An 18,406-nucleotide genomic window follows, 5' to 3' on the forward strand; every position below is an offset into this window, starting at 1 on the left:
TTTAAACCAGAAAAAAAAGGATCCCTATTGCTTAAAACTTGAAGAAAATTGCAAACAAAATTGGTAACTGAAACGTTTTGTAGTCAAAAATAGTGGATATGACCACAAAATTTTAATCAACATTTTAAAATTGTCAGCTTTTAATAAGAAGTCACATAAGTGGTTACATTTTCTTTCCAAACAACATTCTAAGTACACTGTAATTAAAGATATTCAAGGAAATTTTTATCAATGAAAATGTCATTCCTAGTGTAGGCAGTACGTTAATACTTAAATAACAATTAAATAATTTTTGTTAAGTGAAATTTATTTTAATTCTATCTTTTAGTTCCTTTTAAGTGTAATCATCATAAATGCAATGTGTATATAAACATAAAATGTGTCAATCTACCATAACAGCTATGTCCACAAGTGTTTCTCTGAGAACCTAATTAAAAGCTGTGTTTTGATAACTGACTTGAAGAAGTATTTGTTGTAGTGTTGCACTGAATTAAAAGCTGGCATCCTTTGTATTATCATGTTAATTATGTCTTTGAATCAAATAAAGGAGGTGGATTCAAAGATAAGTTAAAAGGCACATAAATTCTACAACCTTAAAATATAGTGGCCCTGGTTATATGTTGTGTGAACTTGCTTCATGGATCAATCAAACACTGTTAAAAATATTGTGTATGTAACATAAACTGTCTTCAGTTAACTGACTCACTCATAACTGTGATCAAAGATAGCAAGGCAACCAAGCTAAAAGAATACTTCGTAAAATAAAGAGCTTCGTTTCACAAATACGGACCATTGTGGATAATCGAGTTTCAGAGAATACCTGAACTGACACGAAGAGATACCCTCAAGGATGATAAGAAATTTCACTATTACTTCCAATGAAATCACAACATCAATAATGTACTAATTGAACAAAGAAAAAATAGAGTTTCAACATAGACGAATGTCTCATGAAATAAATGTCGCTTGTTTTTGGAAAAAAAAGAATCTTATTTGGTGGTGTATCAACAGTTGGTCTAGTTCCCTGCTACCAGATTCCCGATTTGGCACAATAGTTTTGAATACCACTACAGGAACCAGACTAATCAACAAAACAAAAAGCACTGACATAATACACAGTTGTTTTTGCATACACGTGATGGTTGTTGAAATCAGTTGCAATGATCTTTCACATGGACATGTTGAAAATAAATGTTATTTACACAGAACAATGAACACCTTCATTAGAAAAAGTGCATTATTAACAAAATTACCAACGTGATTGTAAAACAAGGATTCAGTCATTAAACAGTCCAGTTCCCATACTCCCCTCACAGTTTTCTCGATGCTTAAGCAGATCTTTTCAATTTTTGAAGGTACCTCAGTAACTTGCACCCTTGCTTATAGTGCGGTCAACGTTTGTGGACCCCGTTGTACGCAAGTTATTGAAGGAAAGGTGTATAGTGCTTTAGCTGTATTCAGGGAGAAAGTAAATATATAGAAAACTTACAAAGATCCTGTGACTGTATCCCTCTGTACAGTTTTTCTGTAATGCAAATGTTCCTGCTCAAGGCTAATTACACACTTCAGCACTTCATTCAGGGTCTCAAAACACGTCTTGCTATCCTCAATTTGAAAACCATGGGAAGTATTCAGACCAACATCCCCACCATAGACTTCCAGGCTGCCACACGTATCTGAAATAGACATGTATTGGTAAATTCGGAAAGGCTAAAAACAAATTATAACAGCAATTAAATAAGTAATCATCTTTTGTATATCAAACACTAAGTTTATTGATGACCATGTTGGGTCCAACTGCAAACAATGACTCTGATCTACCATCCCATAAAGCACTGGCAGATAAGGGTTTATGTTCTTTATACTACTGAGTAGATTCAGATCTGCCAGTAATGATAGATATGTAACTATCAGTACTCAGTTTTCAGTTAGACCCGACTTGTATGTGAGTGCACACAGTCTGTTTAAAGGTCATTTATGGAGAAAGAGTCTGATTCGTTTTGAAGAACATCAAGTATAAATTAAAAATGGATGCATTCAGTAAATCGTCATACAAGGAATTCCTGTACCACTGAAGTTAGATTTCCAAAACTAAAAACTGCATTACCTCCCTTGACAAAGGTTTGATTACCTGTTATGTGTGACATCCTTATAGAACAAGACAACTTGCCACCAATGTATACATATACAGACTGCATTGGTCATTTAAAATTAAATATAATGGATTATGAGCAGTATACAGACACATGTTCTCATCAAACACATAAAAATGTTTTCCTTTTCTATTTCTTAATAAAGATAGATAAAATAGGAATGTACCAAGTATACTGTGACAAACTAGGAGCTATTACAAGAAGCTTTTTGAGTCAGCTCTACAGAGTTTTCTAGTTTTTCCAGGGCATATTATAAGTGATCAAATCATTAAAAATACTTCTATATATGATAAAGGGATTTAAACATTTCATTTGGGCCATCATTGGAGGAAAACGAGAAAGAGAGGAAACTGAAGAAAAAACCCATCGACAATTAACTTTTGATATAGAAATTTAAAATGTAAACACACATCTACATTAAACCCTTGCTTTACACATTCATTGTGGAGAAATGAGAAGTAAATATCAAGCGGAACATGTTAGGAAATAAGGGGTTATATTCAAGTGGTGGAAGGGGTTGCCCATGTACAAATTCAATGAAATGCAAGTCTCAAGAATTGGAACATTTTAATACTATATTACATTTCAATGCTATTATTACTATGATATTTCAATACTAATATTACTATGATATTTCAATACTATTTTTACTGGCAAATTTTAATACTATTATTATAAGGTTATTTTAATACTGTTAAACTAAATTTAAGTACTATCATTACCACAATTCAGCAATGTTATTATTACTAGAATATTTCAATACTATATTTCAATACTATAAATACTATATTTCAATACTATTATTACTAGAATATTTCAGTACTATATTTCAATACTATAAATACTATATTTCAATACTATTATTACTAGAATATTTCAGTACTATATTTCAATACTATAAATACTATATTTCAATACTATTATTACTAGAATATTTCAATACTATATTTCAATACTATAAATACTATATTTCAATACTATTATTATTAGGATATTTCAGAAGTATTATTGATAAAATATTTCAATACTATTATTACTAGAATATTTCAACACGGTTATTACCAGGATATTACTAAAAATTCTATATTTAATACTATTATTACTAGATATTTCAATACCATTATTACTAGGATATTTCAATACTATTATTACAAGGTAATTTCAATATTATTATTACTATATTTTGCTACTATTATTATCTCTCTGACTATAAATATATTGTTCACACAGCAATACTATGTTTTTAATGATAAATGAAATTATGATGGTCAATATAAGGTTAGATAACTCCACATATGTACCACTCCAGTGGCCTAAGTGGTGGAGGTCATGGGTTCACACCCTGGCCAGGTCATACCAAAGACTTATAAAAATGGTACTAATAGCTGCCTCACTAGGTGCTCAGCATTAAGAGGTTAGTGTTAGGATTGGTTGGCCTGGTGTCCGGATAATAGGACTGGGTGGGACATGATGCTACATGTCTGTGGCATGATGCCCCAATGCTAAACATCATTATAAACTGCAACAGTAGACATCATAGCGATATGACTAAAATATTTTTAAAGCTATGTTAAAAATTCAAATCACACGCACACTCTGCATAAGTATCAGAGGCAGATAATACATTCAACGACGTTTGTTAAAGTCATGCTTTTAAAAGCAATTCTTCAAAAACAATGCTGTAGAAATTGATATTAATGATGAATGTGTAGTTTTCTCATATGGAATTTTAAAACACTGCATAAACAGAAACCACCTTTGACCTTTAAAATGAAGTGATGTTTTGTTGATCCTCACTTGTAAAAACTACAGATCTTATCCACTGCAGCAACATTTCAATACTTGTATTCCTATTGTGATAATATAATAAAATGGATGTTACATATGAAATCTCTTGGAAACAACTTACAATGTTATGAATTTATTTGTGAGTTCATGAATACTATGAACCAACACAACTCCCTCAAATGGACTGACTTATACCTGCCAAAACGAATTTTCAGAAATTCAAGACAAATCATTTCTTCTTTTTAACTGCCAAGTACTGAAACCATCTCTGATATTCATGAGCAACAAGAGTTTCAAATTAGTCATCATGGCAGCCACAATAAATGTAAGACTGGTGCCGCTTTCAAAACTGGACACCATTAAAAGACTTTAGGAGAAAAACCCAAGTTGACAATCCTTTCAGGAGAATTCATGATAAGGTTTTCAATATGTCCATCATGGCAACCATGTCTGCAGTCAGACTGGCATCAAATTCATTTGGGACCATTATAATTAGTATTTCCGATGAAAACCTAATTTAATTAACTTTGCAGCTAAAAGAAATGGCGATAAGGCAATGAAAAGCCCATGTTTAAATGAACATCCTTCCGGTGGAGTAGCAATAACAAGATTTTCAACATAGATCAATGGTGGCCATGTTGGATATCCAGGCAGCACCATTTTCATTTAAGACCAAGTAGACAACACAAAAATAACCTCCGTGCTGACATGACTTTCTCTTCAGGAGGAGTAGAGATACAATCTAATTAAGGTGTCAGTTTTGACCAAACTGGATGTCAGATTGGCATAATTTTCATTTAGGACCAACAAGACATCATAAATAGACTTTTGGTGAAAACCCTATGTTGAAATGACCAACCATTCCAATTTTAAACATGGCCAATATCATTGATATATTGGATGTCCAAGCAGCACCATTCTCATTTAAGACCAACTAGACTTTGGGATGAATGTGTGTGTAAAATTTCAAGGAGGAGTAGTGATAACAAACTGATGGACATTGGAAGATGCATGTTGGATGATGGATGATGGACATACAGGTAATCTCATAAGTTCTTCTTGTCTATGACTGGTAGAGCTAAAAGCTGCAAACGTAGTTACATTCACAAAATTCTTTCATGTACTACATCCAGTGCTGTAAATCAAGAGAGGAAATAACTGTTATAAAACTCATGGGAACACAAAAACTTTGTCTATATGTGTCTACATATCAGATGATGTCTATAATATGTTGCAGGTTTCATTGCAATCCATACAAAATGCATGGCAATCTTCAGGACTAGTTGCATTAACACTATTGGGATAGATACCTCACAAAACACAAAGTCTGTAACTAAAACAAACATTGTGGAAGCATACAGACTTGTTCAATTTAGCATTTCACCACAATATTTACAAAGTTTCATGGTAATTCAACAAAGGAACTAGTTGTATCAATCACTCCAACAAACTTCATGATGGCAATCCATCAAAGGAACTAGTGTGCTATTCACACCAGTAAGCTCCAAGATTAGGTGGGCAATACAGGAACTCTAAACAAAATGGGCAATACAGGAACTCTATACAAAATGGGCAATACAGGAACTCTAAACAAAATGGGTAATACAGGAACTCTAAACAAAATGGATAATACAGGAACTCTATAAACAAAATAGGCAATACAGGAACTCTAAACAAAAATAATGGAACTCTAAACAAAATGGGTAATACAGGATCTCTAAGAAAATACTGGAGCAAAAATTATTTTGGGTAATGCACATATTCATGTGAAGACCACAAAACATTTACAATGATAGAATTCTAATAAACTGTGGGTCTAGTTATGCAATACAATACCGCAGGACAAAATGGGCAATGGCTTTAACAAACACTGCTGGATCAAAGTGATTTGTCCATGTGTGCATCTTATGACCATAGTTTGTACTGAGTTTCATGAAAATAAATAATCTGTGACACTCCTTACCAGGCTATGCAAATGAATGCAAGACAAAAGGATGGATGGATAGACACACCCACTTCTTCCATGAGGAAATACAAAATCCAAAGACAAAAGGAAACAAGTAAAAGATTGAGGTATGGTAAAAGTCATACAGGTCATGTATGTGCTCAACACTGATTATTTCAGTAATTGGTAACATTTTCCACAATTTGATTCTACATAGCTTGAAATGACAATTATTGACTTTATTTGGATCCTTGTACATTTTATTTGGATCCTTGTACACATTATTTGGATCCTTGTACATCCATATTCCCTTGGAAGGTTATTATTTACATGGCCCAAGAAGTAAGTAAAAGCAAACTCAACACTAAAGTACATGGACATTTTTGGACAAGATCAACCGACAGGTATGATCCATTACAATCCAGATTGAAAGTAATGTGCTGTGATGTCACAATGAAAGCTGCATATTTTGGTAAACAAATTCATAGTAATGTAATGATCAGAGTTGACATGCTCTTTCCTTGGCCCTGTTTAGTACCTGGCCACCATTGTAAAAATCTATAGTGATCAACAATTTTTATCTGGTTGTTTCTCAAAGACAGTTAAGGTGCACAGCATTCAATAATCTGAACTGAATAGACTTCGGTAAAACAAAATCAGTATTAAATTTTAAAACAACAATCTATATTTAATTTGAGTAAATGCGCACACGTGACCTGCATGACTTTTACTATATATAGTAAAGGCTGATCTTGCTCTCATCTGTGCAAACATCATACTAAAGGAAGTTGACATTACCATGGTTGAAAACTGGTTATTCTGATGAGATTATTTCAAGTTATAGGTCACAATGTGAATTAAAAAGTTGATTATGAGTTGATTTTCATGTTTATGACAGCAACTCATAGTAAACATGAAAATCAACTCATAGTAAACATGAAAATCAACTCATAGTAAACATGAAAATCAACTCATAATAAACATCATACATAGCAATGCTAGTCAGTGTCTTTGTAACCGTTGAATAGCTATTTTCCTTCATGTAAGTGGCCTTCTCTAAATACATAAGCAATACAATAACCATTTTCCTAACTTACTTTCTCTGTATGATGAAATATAATAACATCTGGACTGATACAGTTGTGTCATACTTCTGGCAGCATTATGGTTGGAACTGTTTATTATGCAATAGGTGTCATTGTCAGAGGTATGTTTACTCAAGTGGTAACATATATACACACTTATAAGTCAAATTGCAATTAACAAAGATCCTGATCTGCCATATCATAATGCAACTGCAGATTAAGGTCTATGTTGTTTGTTCTACTGACTACTCCTAACAAACTGTACAGAACTAGATCTGCTGGTGCATTATTCAATGGCAGACCTGGGTCTGTGCAGTTTGCTGTTGACTTATAAGAAAATACACACGGTAAGTAGACTTGATCAGCCAATGCCTTACACCACTTTTTCAATCTGACCAGGTATTGGGAATCACAACAGAGTTAATACATTAGTCATGCTACTTGAAAAAACCCTAAACAATGGAAGGGGCTCCCTTGACAGGTGTCCCAAAACTTGCATCATGGAAAAAATTAGTGAACCAAATACCACAAAATGTACAAATAAAAAAAAATTGATTTTAACAATAATTCAAGATTTTTCAACTTGTTTGATGTCTCATCATATACACAGCTGGTAAGTGGTCCATATAACATTTAATTTTTGTAAGAGATGCGGACTAATTGACTAATTAATTAACTAAGAACCTTGGTAGTCAAGGTTGCAATGCAGAATGATAAGAGTAAATTGCTTCTTGTCTCAAGTAGTTAAATGATATAAATTGTCCTCTGCAACTTTTGGGAGCGCCTCCAATGCTTGAAAACATTAATGATTACCGTTCCCTTCCATTCACCATGGATAAAGCAAGTAATTTAATGTGGAAAAATTCAATGTGGAGTTGATGTATAAATGGTAATAAATTAAGGTTGAGTGGCATCCTGGTCTGAGTTTCTAAAGAACACAGAAAAGAATGCTGAATTTACAGCAGGCGAGAAATCATTCAAGTTATGCAAAGCATTTGAGTGACGTAGGTCTGGGTAATCAATGTTTCACAAAATATGAACTTTTCGTTGATGATGTTATTGCCAGGAAAAAAAAAAGATATGTAGTCTTGCTATAAGAGACAGTAAATTCAATTTTTTTTATGAGTGAATACATACATACATACATTTGTACAAGTCCAACTGCAAACTGCATAAACACTGATCTGCATAATGAGCTAGCAGACCTGGGTTTATGTTGTTTTTCCTACTAGCTACTTCTGACAAACTGCACAGATCCAGATCTGCCGATGCATTATGTTATGGTAGATCTAGGTCTGTGCATTTGCACTTGGATCTGACTTACATGTGAGTATATACAGCAACAATTTTAATATGAACTACTTTACAAATGAAAATTACAATTTCCACAAAACCACAAATTAAGACACAAAAATAAATGCAATACATGCATTCACATTACATACAAGCTTGATAAAAACTGCTGAAAAAGAGTCTAACAGATTTCAGTGTCCAAAAGACTAATATAACTTTTTTGTTGTTGTTGTAGGGTTTAACATCATTTTTCAGCACACGATAGGCTATACATGGCGGCCAGTATTAATGGTGGAGGAAGAACCCGGGAAAACCCCGGAAAGAACCACCGACCCACAAGAAGCTACTGGCAAGCTTTCTCACATACCCACATTGGCTGAATCCTAGACTCGAACCCACGCAGACAGAGGTGAGATGGCAGTGATCCGTAACGGAGAGCACTTTAGACCACTCGGCCATTCGGGGCCCCACTAATGTAACTACCATTAAAAACAAAATAAATGAACTGAGGTGGATAAGATACAAAAATAAATGATACAACTGAATAAGGAATTTCAGACCAACTACAATTTGTAACAGTTTCCGAGAGCCATGGTATCTCAGTTGCTAGAGCGTTGGGTTATGGGTTCAATAACTGTCCAAGCCAGTCCAGTTAAAACCAACCAACCAACTCTGTAATAGCTTAGTGAAATCTATAGAGATTAAAGGTCAACAAATACAGCAATCAGAAATCATGAGGAATAGAGATTAAAGATTGGAGAAACAGAATCATTCTAAACTAAAAGCATTAAATTTATTCACCAAATGCAAGAAAATAAAGAAGCACTTTCCTGGTTGTTTTGCTTTATTGGTATTATCATCAAATATTTGACGAGTCATAAAATAAGATTTGAATATCTTGCTGTCAAGTTAATTCTTGTACCAGTACTTATTGAATGGCTGGTGACTTTTTCCAAATATTCTTTATATGATTGAGGGAAAATGAAAATCATCTACCTCAGTTTCATTAAAATCTGTAAATGAGAACATAAAAATCTTAACTTTCTAAAAAGGTTGACTAAATATATCATTTTGATTACATATGAGCTCATTAAAAATATCAATTTCTTCAACCACATCTGTACTCTATATGAAAGTCTTCAATTAGCTAATTGAGAAATGCTGATTCAGCCGATATTGTCAAGGGGTAAAATTGTTCATATAAATATACCTGACAGAGAAGAAAACATTTTAAATAAATTACAAATAAAATAACCCAAATCTTCTGGGTCAGTTACAAATTCTAGTAGGAAAAATGATAAGATCTTTCATGCTTTGCTCAAACAAGTGGATTTTGATAAACTGGGGGAAAAAACTTTACTTTTTTAGAATAAAATGGATTTTAAATAAAAGTGAGGCCGAGTTTATGATCAGATGAATATGATATCTAATAAGCTTTCATCAGAAAATATAACAAATTCAACAATATAAAAACAACCAGGAAATCAAACTACCACATTCAACGTATCAGAGGCCTACTGTAACACATAAAACAAGGAGAATAATCTGCCTACTTACAAAATTCTGCAAATCAGGAGAAAAATAAATGATCTAATTTTTCTGGATGAATCATTTTATTCATAGTCTAAATGGAAAATGTTAGTTTTATTAAAATACCACCATAAATCATTCTTTGATGACAGCTTATACCTCATATAAACCTGCTTACAAGTCCAACATTATAAGCCAGCAGATCAGTCTATTATTGTTTATTCTACTGATTACTCCTAACAAACTGCTTAGACCCAGATCTGCCAGTCATTGATGAGATGGTACATCTGGGTCTGTGTAGTTTGCAGTTGGACTGAACTTATAAGTGAATATATGCGGTAGTTTACCAAACCAGTTTTAGCATAATCAGTCATTTCATTAAACCCAATACTTACAAAACAAAGCACAAAGGAAGCACTAAATACTGTATATACAAGAGGCAAACAGAAAACAACAAAGATCCTGATCTCTGTAGCATAATGCACCTGCAGATCAGAGTCTACATTATCTGTTCTACTGATTAAACTTAACAAACTGCATATGCCCCCAATCTGCCAACACAGTATGTGACAGCAGATCTGGGTTGGTGCAGTTTGCAGTTGGACTTGACTTATAAGTAAGCATATACAGTATAGGAAATTTCTTTTTGTTAATTAGAGTACAGATATATCTGTTTGCATCTATTAAGAGTTGACTGTGGTAGTTTTTAGTTACTTGTAATTTACAATTCCAACTACAATGGAAACAACTTCACACATCTACATTAACTCAGGTTCTTACCACTGTGGTCCTTCGTAAAGGCTGGCACAGAAAGCAGTAAATTATTATTCACTTTAAATCAAAACAAAAAGTACATGTATAGTAGAACCTGTCTCTTGAGAGCACTATTCATCTTTTTTAAAAAATGTGGTCTCTCAAGACAGATGGTTATAAATTAAAAGTCAGAACACTAAATAATTTAAGAATCAGTACACTGAAAATGCATTTATCAAGGTAGGTGGCCTCTCATGGCAGCGGTCTTACCAGACAGGTTTAAGCATACCGTAGTATTCACACACTTTTCCGTTTGTACCCTCCTACTGATTTTAAAAAACAAAAGCTTCAACGGAAAAAAAATGCACAAAACTTAAGTCATTTCATTCAATGATTTCTAAATTCATACCTGACTGTCACCATAGGCTTCCAAACATTGTTAATGTGTTGCCATGTCTAAAGCAACATGGTCGTCATAGTTACATTGGTGAGTCTATAATTTCAAGCAAGTGATGTATTTCACCATCTTTTATAATCTCAATGATTTCAGAAATTTTGGAGTTACATTTCTCTGAACACCTGTATACAAGAGTTCCTCCTTTTTATTTCTTCAGTTTGTTTCAGAAAAATTAAAAATTAGGTCATGGCAAATACTGGACACTGATGACACAATTTTTACCGAAATGGACACTTCTAGAAACCAAAAAAGGACACCAAGTAGTCTGTCTGCTTGTTTAGATCGAGAGCTACAATTTATTTTAAAACACCAATAAGTGAACAGCATTAGAAACCAATTGGCAACAGTCAGGTTACAAATTATTAATCAATAAATAAAATGACCAGGTTTTGTGCATTTTTCATATCATTGATGCTTTGCAATCTTAAAACTGGAAGGATGTGCACATATTATCACTAGTTTTAACCAACATTTTTGGGCATAATAAACAAGACTACCTTTCTGTCCAGCAAGCACCAATTTCATTTATGATCAACTACACATCATACAAAGTCTTTAAGTGAAAACCACTGGCTGATATGACCTTCCTTTCAAAAGACGAAGCATTAACAAGAATTTCAAGATGGCTTCTGCAGTAACCAAATTGCAGAGTTGCCAACCCTCAAACTGCATTCCTAGCCTCAAACTGTGTAATCTGGATGCAGCAACATCTGAGAAGAATGACTTGACTGAATGGTTCTTGGTGATTCTGTGCTATCAAAAAGTATTCTTCAAGTGAAATTAACAAAACTAAATTACAGGAAATTACGTAAGTATTTGTGAGAGAAGCAACTTATATGTGTCTTTCCTGCTCAAAATAAAGCTAAAGTCTTATATTATTAAAATAAATGTTGTAAAAAAAATTGGTAATAACAAATTCTATTCTAAATTAACAGATCTATGGAACCTACCATGAAGTGCTTCCATCTTGTCCATATGTGTGAGAAAGAGAGAATGGATCTTTTCTATCTCCCGATCAGAGTCTAAGTCTACCTGGATCTCAGTGACAGGAAGCCCACCAGTGACTGGGGTACAGCCAGGGCTGGACTGGTCTGCTGCCTTGCAACTATAGCAAAAGACATACTAATTACATGTGTTAAATCAATTTATTGTAAACTGCAATTCATTCAGAATCATTAAATTTTGGTGAGTATATAAGTTATATGGACATTTGACAAATTATTGAATAACAAGACAAGTGTGTTTAACATGAATAGCTGCAGATAATGAAAATTATCAATAAGAACTTTTTTAAAGCAATATCTTGACTCCAAAACTGCTCATTCCTTGGTACCTTATATACTCACTTATAAGAAGAATCAAATGGTGAGCAACAAAGGTCCAAATATGCTGTAACATAATGCACCTGCAGATCAGGGTCTATTTTGTGTATTCTACTGATTACTCCTAGCAAACTGCGCAGACCCAGATCCTATTGAGAAAAGTGTATATCCCAAGTCTGATCCAGATCTGATTAGAACTAGAGCCTTCAGAGTTGCAACAAGCTCAGCCAATCAGATCAAAGCAAACTTCATTAATATGCATCGATCTCACTCATTATCAAACTTGTCTCAGATCCTAGGGAAACATATATTCAAGTGTGATCACAATCAGATTAGAAACATAGTCTTCAAAGTGAAAACAAATCAGATGCAAGATCACTTTATTAATAGGCATAGATCTTGCTCAGTGTTGAACTCTTGATATTCTGTTGGTGTATTCCAAGTTTGATTGAAATTGAAACAGAAATATGGAGCATAGAGCGGTAACAAGCACCTGTTGAAAATTGGACACATGACAATGGACAACAAATGATGGATACAGGGCCATACCATAAGCTCAATTGTCAGGTGAACTAAAACCTAGCCATTAATTGTGACTGAAATGTTTGAAATGATAACTGAAATCCCACTGATTATGAATTTAATTTGTAAGGGATTAACGGAGAGTTTGAAGCTTGTAGTGATGGTTAAGCATGTCTCATGAAACCACTAAGAGACTCCTTTTCATCAAACCTGCCTGTTATTTAGCAAGAAAGTACAAAATATAACATTGAATTTAATCTTAAAACTAAACCATGGATGTGGGGACTGTTGTACTCAACCCTTGATCCCACCACATATAAGATCAAGATTGGTTGGATGAGAATGTTACTCAACCCTTGATCCCACCACATATAAGATAAAGATTGGTTGGATGAGAATGTTACTCAACCCTTGATCCCACCACATATAAGATCAAAATTGGTTGGATGAGAATGTTACTCAACCCTTGATCCCACCACATATAAGATCAAAATTGGTTCGATGAGAATGTTGTTGCTATAAGGAGACTTCTGAATGAGAAACATCAGCCAAAGACAGCACCACATCATCTATAAAACAGCCTCCAACAACATAAAGTGGCTGTCCAATGCAAACTCGGAGTTACAAGCTTCATGGCTGAGCAATAATGCTGATAAGATCCAGTTTTATGCAAAAAGAGTGACGTGAAGAACTTCTATTATGTTCTGAAGACAATCTATGGGACAGTCATCAGGAACATCCACAACACTGAGCACTGACAGTACCACAAAGCTCACTGTCAGAGAAAAGATACTTCAAAGATGGTCAGAACACTTCAATAATATCCTCAATTAACAGTCATCTATCAGTGAGGAGGCAAAAGATCAAGTAAACCAAGCAGAAATCAACAGATCACTTGCACATCCTCCAACATTGACTGACAGTAAGCAATTGGCCCTCTGTCAAATAGCAAATACCTCAACACTGACTGACAGTAAGCAATTGGCCCTCTGTCAAATAGCAAACACCTGAAGTGGATTCTATACTTATCCTGTAATGGTCAAGACAATAGGAATGCATACATACCAATCCATCCCACCCACCGATAAGTGTAATTATTGGGATGTAAAGTGCAAAAAAAAGCGTATCTATATATTTCATGCCAGATGTACAGCATGTATTAAAAGAGATACATTTTTACAATTAGCCAAGTTCTGCAGCTGGTCAAACTTCACGTCTTAATGGGCACAATCCATATGGATTAGAACCAGAATACAAACATGAAATATCCTGAAAAATTATTTATATTCAACACTTATTTTAACTAGACTACATGATAAACATTCGCTGAATGACTGTTAACTGGAACTGTGCAATGATAATGGTCAGGTACTCTGTTCTTCTTTAAAAGTTTGTAAAGTGATGTTGATTTGTCCTTTCTCCTGATCTGACATGTTTTGAAGTTTGAAAAGATCCATCTTCTCTAACATTTGCCATCATATAGCATCCACAACTCACACTGTAAAGCATTTCACTTAGTATCTGGTGCCATTTTCTTTAAAAGTATAGCCTAGTCTACTAACTAACTAGCTTATCAATTTAATGAATCTAATCTGTAAGGCAAAGTTCAAATTTGAAGAATTCCATCTGTTTTCTTGGAAATGGGGCATATACAGTTGCTATAAATAGCAAATAAGGAAAGTACTCTTACACTATTCTTAAGCAGCAGTCACCTTTATAAGAATATTCTCAAAATTATATGAGTGGACTTAAAGCGATGATAATAAAAAATGACAAAAACAACTTTTTATTGCTTGATTTTAATTTTATATTTTTTATGATCCCCAAAACATAATCCATATAAAGTCTAGTGCAAAACATAATTTGGTGGGGAAAAAAGCATAATGATTATGCCAAAAATGAAATGGTTGGCATGTATGGTAATAAAAACTGCTGCCATCTAGTCCCATGGATTCTCCTTGCAATGGTGCACAGGATCTAAATTTTAAGCTATTTCCAGTCATTTACTCTTTTAGCAATTTGTTTGAAAGTTTTTTTTAGTTCTATTGAAAAATTCTCCTATTTCCTAAACAATTTTATAATAATTATTTAGGAAAAAAGATGATTGTCAGTAATAATGCAGATGACAGTATAATATCTCTGTTCATGTTTTGATACCCCTCCAGGGTCATACCAACATCTGGGCACTCTTTTCAGGTGCCAAAACTTTACAATTCAAAAGCCTTGAACTTTAAAGGGTGAATCAGATACATACTGTTTGCATTAATAGATACAAGAACAGTATGAAATAAAAAATGTAAAAAATATATATGCCTTAACTGACATGGGACAGGGTCAAATTCCATGTGTGTTACATGACATGAGTGCCTTAACCGACATGGGACAGGGCCAAATTTCATGTGTGTTACATGAGTGTCTTAACTGATAAGGGCCAAGGTCTAAATCAATGTGTGTTACATGAGTAAATGCCTTAAATGACACGGGTATGGGTCTAAAGTGATGTGTGTTACACAAGTGAATGCCTTATCACTCATGGGCCAGACTCTAAATTGATGTGTGTTACATGAGTGCCTTAACTGACATGGGCCAAGGTCTAAATCAATGTGAGTTACATGAGTGAGTGCCTAAAATGACACAGGCCTGGGTCTAAATCAATGTGTTACATGAGTGTCTTAACTGACAAGGGCCACGGTCAAAATCGATGTGTGTTACATGAGTGCCTTAATTGACATGGGCCAGACTCTAAACTGATGTGTGTTACATCAGTGCCTTAACTGACATAGGCCAAGGTCTAAAACAATGTGTGTTACATGAGTAAATGCCTTAACTGACATGGGCCAGACTCTAAATTGATGTGTGTTATATGAGTGCCTTAACTGACATGGGCCAAGGTCTAAATCAATGTGTGTTACACAAGTAAATGCCTTAACTGACATGGGCCAGACTCTAAATTGATGTGTGTTACATGAGTGCCTTAACTGACATAGGCCAAGGTCTAAATCAATGTGTGTTAAACAAGCAAATGCCTCAACTGACATGGGCCAGACTCTAAATTGATGTGTGTTACAAGAGTAGCAGCAGGGAGGGTAAACAGACCAATTTTTAGAGCAGCCCGTTTCTGAAAACAAAACTTCCTACGAAAATGAAGAGACAAGTGTCAATAATGCCAAACCGAGACCTCTAACCGGGTTAGCTTTTTTTTTGACACTTTTGTTTCAGACTTTTATGTGTCCTCATTTACCAACCTGGAACCTTCACTGTTGGTCATCACCTTCCTCTCTGCTGCGGTAGCGATGTGGTCAGTAATTAAATCATTATTATATCTACAATAATGAATGATGCTACGCTAAACATGGAATGTTGCACAGTTAAACTAGCTCGACAGTGACTACAGGCAATTAAAAATTATCTTCCAGTCCGTGATTCTGTCAAGCAAAAATTACAAGAGCATCCAGAGTCTTGGGTGGAATTTACAGATGGTGCAGAACAGGTATTTAAACCAGTTACAAAGGGTACTGACAGTTTTCTTCCCAAGTTGGAGCAAACCGCTAAAGCAACTGGGAAAATAGCAGAGAACTAAACAAACATAAAGATTCTAAGAAAACTTACAGGTCAGATACCTGCTGCTCAACCAATGCAAGATATAACTGAAGGTATTGACCAAGCTCGTTTTGAAATAAGCAATATAAAGTATCTTATACAAGAACCTGAATCAAAATCAGAACAAGCAAGAGAGATAACTGAAGTGAATGAAAATTTAACGAAGAGAGTATTGCCTTTAAAAAAAAAACTTGACAGGCGGTATCATGGACATTAATCTTTATCGGTCCCTCACTGACAAAATCGTTTATGATTACCTCAGTGACTAATGCAATTAGAAAAGAAAATAAGACGATCATACTCAATGTGGACCTGTAATGGTAAGGATGACAAATTCGTGATTACCAACATATAAAGTTACCTACGGACATGGACTCAGCGGTGTTGTTCAGGGTCTATTCAGAAGGATAAAAGCAACACCAACTGCAAAGCAACTAGAAATGAAAGCTACTGATGTTTGTGATAAAGGTATTGGTACTGTTGGTGATGTTGCTAGTAAAGCATTTTCTGCAATCAAGGACAGATTTGCACGATTAATACATAAACTGCAACCTGTAAAATCGCAGCCAGTAAAATTGCCCAGCACCGGAGTTATACCTGCAAACATCAGTAAAATAATAAATCAAGCTGCAAATGAACATCTGAAATTTTAGCTGGTGAAAAAAGCTTGTAAAATAATTGCAATTTTCATGGCATTATCCACTAACTGCATCTTCTGGATCTATATTAGTAATATTAGAGCAAAATGACAAGGAAACATCCATGGTGGAACCTGAAGAAAATGGAGCCCCTGTGTTGTATTATTGGTGTCTTGAATTCATCGCCAGAAAACCCCCACTTAGTGTTAGTGATCTGCATAATGAACCAATCACCAGTAACTCCAACTGATGTTCAACTTTTCAGATATGAGCAAGTGTGCGAGCGGCAGTGCCAACTGGAAAATATCATTGATGCGGTAAAACAAAAAAAAATACCATAGAGTATCGTTGTTACTGATGTAAATGTAAATACACTGCATCTGCCGTAGTCACTGGAATAGTAACTATAATTGGCACATTACCATACACATATGTAATAGCACCAGTAAAAGGAATTGGTCAACAAAAATATTATATATATTTCTGCTTAAATCCACAGTCCCCTTCATTGTATACTTTGCAGTCGCAGATTTTCCATGGAACAAAAAAAAAATTTTTTAATACTATTTTCTAATAACGTTATCTCCCTGACTGACTGATGAATCAGTATCATAACAGTCACTGGTGACAACAACACTGTGTTTCCAATCATGCACAATTTGTTTCAACTGTCTCACACTCACACTCACAATCTTTTTTGTTTCATATTGCATGACAACTCTCATCTAATTTTCTCAATCGCTGTTGTGAGTGGAACCAATTGCCTGATATTTTTATGATCACATACACAAGCTAGCAATTATGTCATTGACTGCTGAAGTAATCTGATAAACCTGTATTTGGCTGCTAGCGTGTATCTTCCTTCAGATTTGGTTCTTGTATTATTTCAAAATTGTTTGTGATTTTTTCAAGATCAAGTTGATCAAGAACTTTTATACCATACTGATCAGCTGTAGAAATAATCACATTAATATTTTGGGGATTCATAATAAAATAAATACGTTTGAAATAAATAAATATTTGCATTCAAGATTTTTGAGGAATGCATGGACAGCACAATACACATACTTATGTTACAGTATTATATATATATATACTTAATTATATGTATGGCACAATACACATACTTATGTTACAGTATTATATATATATATATATACTTAATTATATGTATGGCACAATACACATACTTATGTTACAGTATTATATATATATATATATATATATATATATATATATATATATATATATATATATATATATATATATATATATATATATATATATACTTAATTATATGTATGGCACAATACGCATACT

At 34.0% G+C, this 18,406-nt stretch overlaps 1 protein-coding gene across 4 annotated transcripts in view; it reads right to left on the bottom strand.

The window, feature by feature from the left end:
• Window positions 1–18,406, bottom strand: part of LOC149800117 (ras GTPase-activating protein 3-like) — a 132,274-nt gene that overhangs the window by 12,239 nt on the left and 101,629 nt on the right. For 3 of the 4 annotated variants that reach the window (XR_016421325.1, XR_016421324.1, XM_089959712.1), the window contains exons 21-23: window positions 11,955–12,109; window positions 10,575–10,595; window positions 1,490–1,676 (exon numbers count right to left, since the gene is read on the bottom strand). Coding sequence is in view for 2 of the 4 variants with exons in the window: in XM_089959712.1 (XP_089815838.1) it covers window positions 1,490–1,676; window positions 10,575–10,595; window positions 11,955–12,109 (363 nt within the window). In the remaining 2 variants the exon portion in view is untranslated. The remainder of the gene's footprint in view (window positions 1–1,489; window positions 1,677–10,574; window positions 10,596–11,954; window positions 12,110–18,406) is intronic. The other variant, XM_089959713.1, reaches the window with a different exon arrangement.

This window comes from Sinohyriopsis cumingii, chromosome 5, assembly GCF_028554795.1.
Source record: "Sinohyriopsis cumingii isolate HCF-2022 chromosome 5, ASM2855479v2, whole genome shotgun sequence".
Taxonomy (NCBI): Eukaryota; Metazoa; Mollusca; class Bivalvia; order Unionida; family Unionidae; genus Sinohyriopsis; species Sinohyriopsis cumingii.